At 55.9% G+C, this 1,587-nt stretch overlaps 2 protein-coding genes across 2 annotated transcripts; both read left to right on the forward strand.

The window, feature by feature from the left end:
* Nucleotides 1-49: 49 nt before the first annotated feature.
* ACA1_021160 (uncharacterized protein) lies at nt 50-496 on the forward strand (the record flags this gene model as incomplete). The annotated part of the gene is made up of 3 exons (XM_004334532.1): nt 50-108; nt 163-233; nt 306-496. 3 exons carry the CDS (start codon nt 50-52, stop codon nt 494-496), a joined length of 321 nt encoding a protein of 106 aa, XP_004334580.1.
* A 499-nt stretch (nt 497-995) lies between these two features.
* Nucleotides 996-1,510, forward strand: ACA1_021170 (uncharacterized protein; the record flags this gene model as incomplete). Its single annotated transcript, XM_004334533.1, has 3 exons — nt 996-1,075; nt 1,141-1,323; nt 1,504-1,510. 3 exons carry the CDS (start codon nt 996-998, stop codon nt 1,508-1,510), a joined length of 270 nt encoding a protein of 89 aa, XP_004334581.1.
* Between the last annotated feature and the right edge of the window lie 77 nt (nt 1,511-1,587).

Below are 1,587 nucleotides of genomic sequence, written 5' to 3' on the forward strand. Positions count from 1 at the left end.
TCCTACGACGGCAAGGTACGAGGCCTCTCACCGACACGCGCTAAGTCCAATGGTGCACTCAGTCTCGGTCGGACCACACACACAGTGGAACGCGCTGTTGATTGCGGCGTGGCGAAAGCGCAACGACGTGGTTGACTACCTGCTTTCTGCGGGAGCCAACAGGTATTGGACCAACAGTCTAGGAAAGAACCTCGACACCATCACCCAAGAGCTCGAGCAGCAAGCCCAGTTCGGTAATTATTGGCCGCCCTCTGTCGTGTGTGTGTGTGTGTGTGGCATGTGACAAGAATTCTTCTTTGCTGCAGTCAAGGAGAGGATGCGGCGGGCGGACGAGGAGAGGAAGGCCAATAAGGCCCTGCTGACCCGTGGCGCGGTGCTCGAGGCGGCCAGTCAGGACTGCCGACACTGTGGTGGCATCGCAGCGGTGCACATTCCCTCGCGCCTGCTCTTTGGCTACTGCCAGGTGTGCGGCAAGCTCGCCCAACGGCGGCCGTAGGGAAGAAACCTGTTACAGGTTACAGTTTCCGAAATCTGAATTTTTTCCAGTAACCCACAAAAATAAAATCGAAAATAAAAGTACCTTAATAAAGGTACCTTTTTTTTTGGTTGATTTTCATTGTACCGATGGATCTGTCGAAACTCTTGGCAGGCCTTTCGTGGGGTAACCCCCTGACAGGGGGAGGCATGGGTGGGATAGTATGCCTCCATGCCACCTGTGTATTGAGCCTGCGCATGCTAATATGATTTGTTCACTACATTTGCCCAGATTTCCTCGCACGCCAATCCAGACGTGCCTCTGGCCTTTGAGCGTGCTTCCAGCACCTCAACTGATGCCCCACCTGACGAAGGTTCAGCGCCTCTCGTTATCTCAATCTCCGTCTTCCTTTTGATCTGCGGTCACCGTCCTCAAGCCTGCGTGCGATCATGACCGTGCTTGTTGCGTTTCTCTCTCTGGCCCGGTGTGGACACTCGCAGCGTGGCAGAGCGAGTTGTCCATGGCTAGCTTTGGTGGCGTTAGCCCCAGCAGCGAGGCCAACATGTGGTCCAAGCTCGAAGAGGACAACGACAGCCTCCAGTACCGCCCCTCCTTGCTTCCCTTCACTTGACGACAAGCACACTAACTCACGCAACACGCAACAGGCCAGGAGCGATGGAGGCGATGATGAAGGCGTTTCAAGCCTGCGACTACGTTTCTTCCGACCCCGCGAAAGCGGTGCAAATGGCCGAGACTGCGCTGGAGATCACGCATGGCTGCCCCGAGGCCTTCAACGTGCTGGCCCAGTGCAAGGCCACCTCGCTCGACGAAGCCTTCGACTTATACACGTATTTTCTTTATTCCATCTCTACCTACTCATCTTTCTCTTTTGTGCGAGTTCTAATGATAAGGCATTGTGTGTGTCGTGTCGTTGGTCGTGTCGTGTCGGTCGTGTCGTGTCGTGTCGGTCGTGCGGGATGTCGTGTGCGTGTGCGTCGTGTAGGAAAGCGGAGGAAGCGTCGAGGCAGATGCTGAAAGACCACGAGGCGCGGGTCAAGTTTCGCACGGGCAAGATGTGGACGACCTGCACCTGCGGCCTTGTCCGGCATCCA

This window comes from Acanthamoeba castellanii (genome assembly GCF_000313135.1).
Source record: "Acanthamoeba castellanii str. Neff unplaced genomic scaffold scf7180000084141, whole genome shotgun sequence".
Taxonomy (NCBI): Eukaryota; Discosea; order Longamoebia; family Acanthamoebidae; genus Acanthamoeba; species Acanthamoeba castellanii.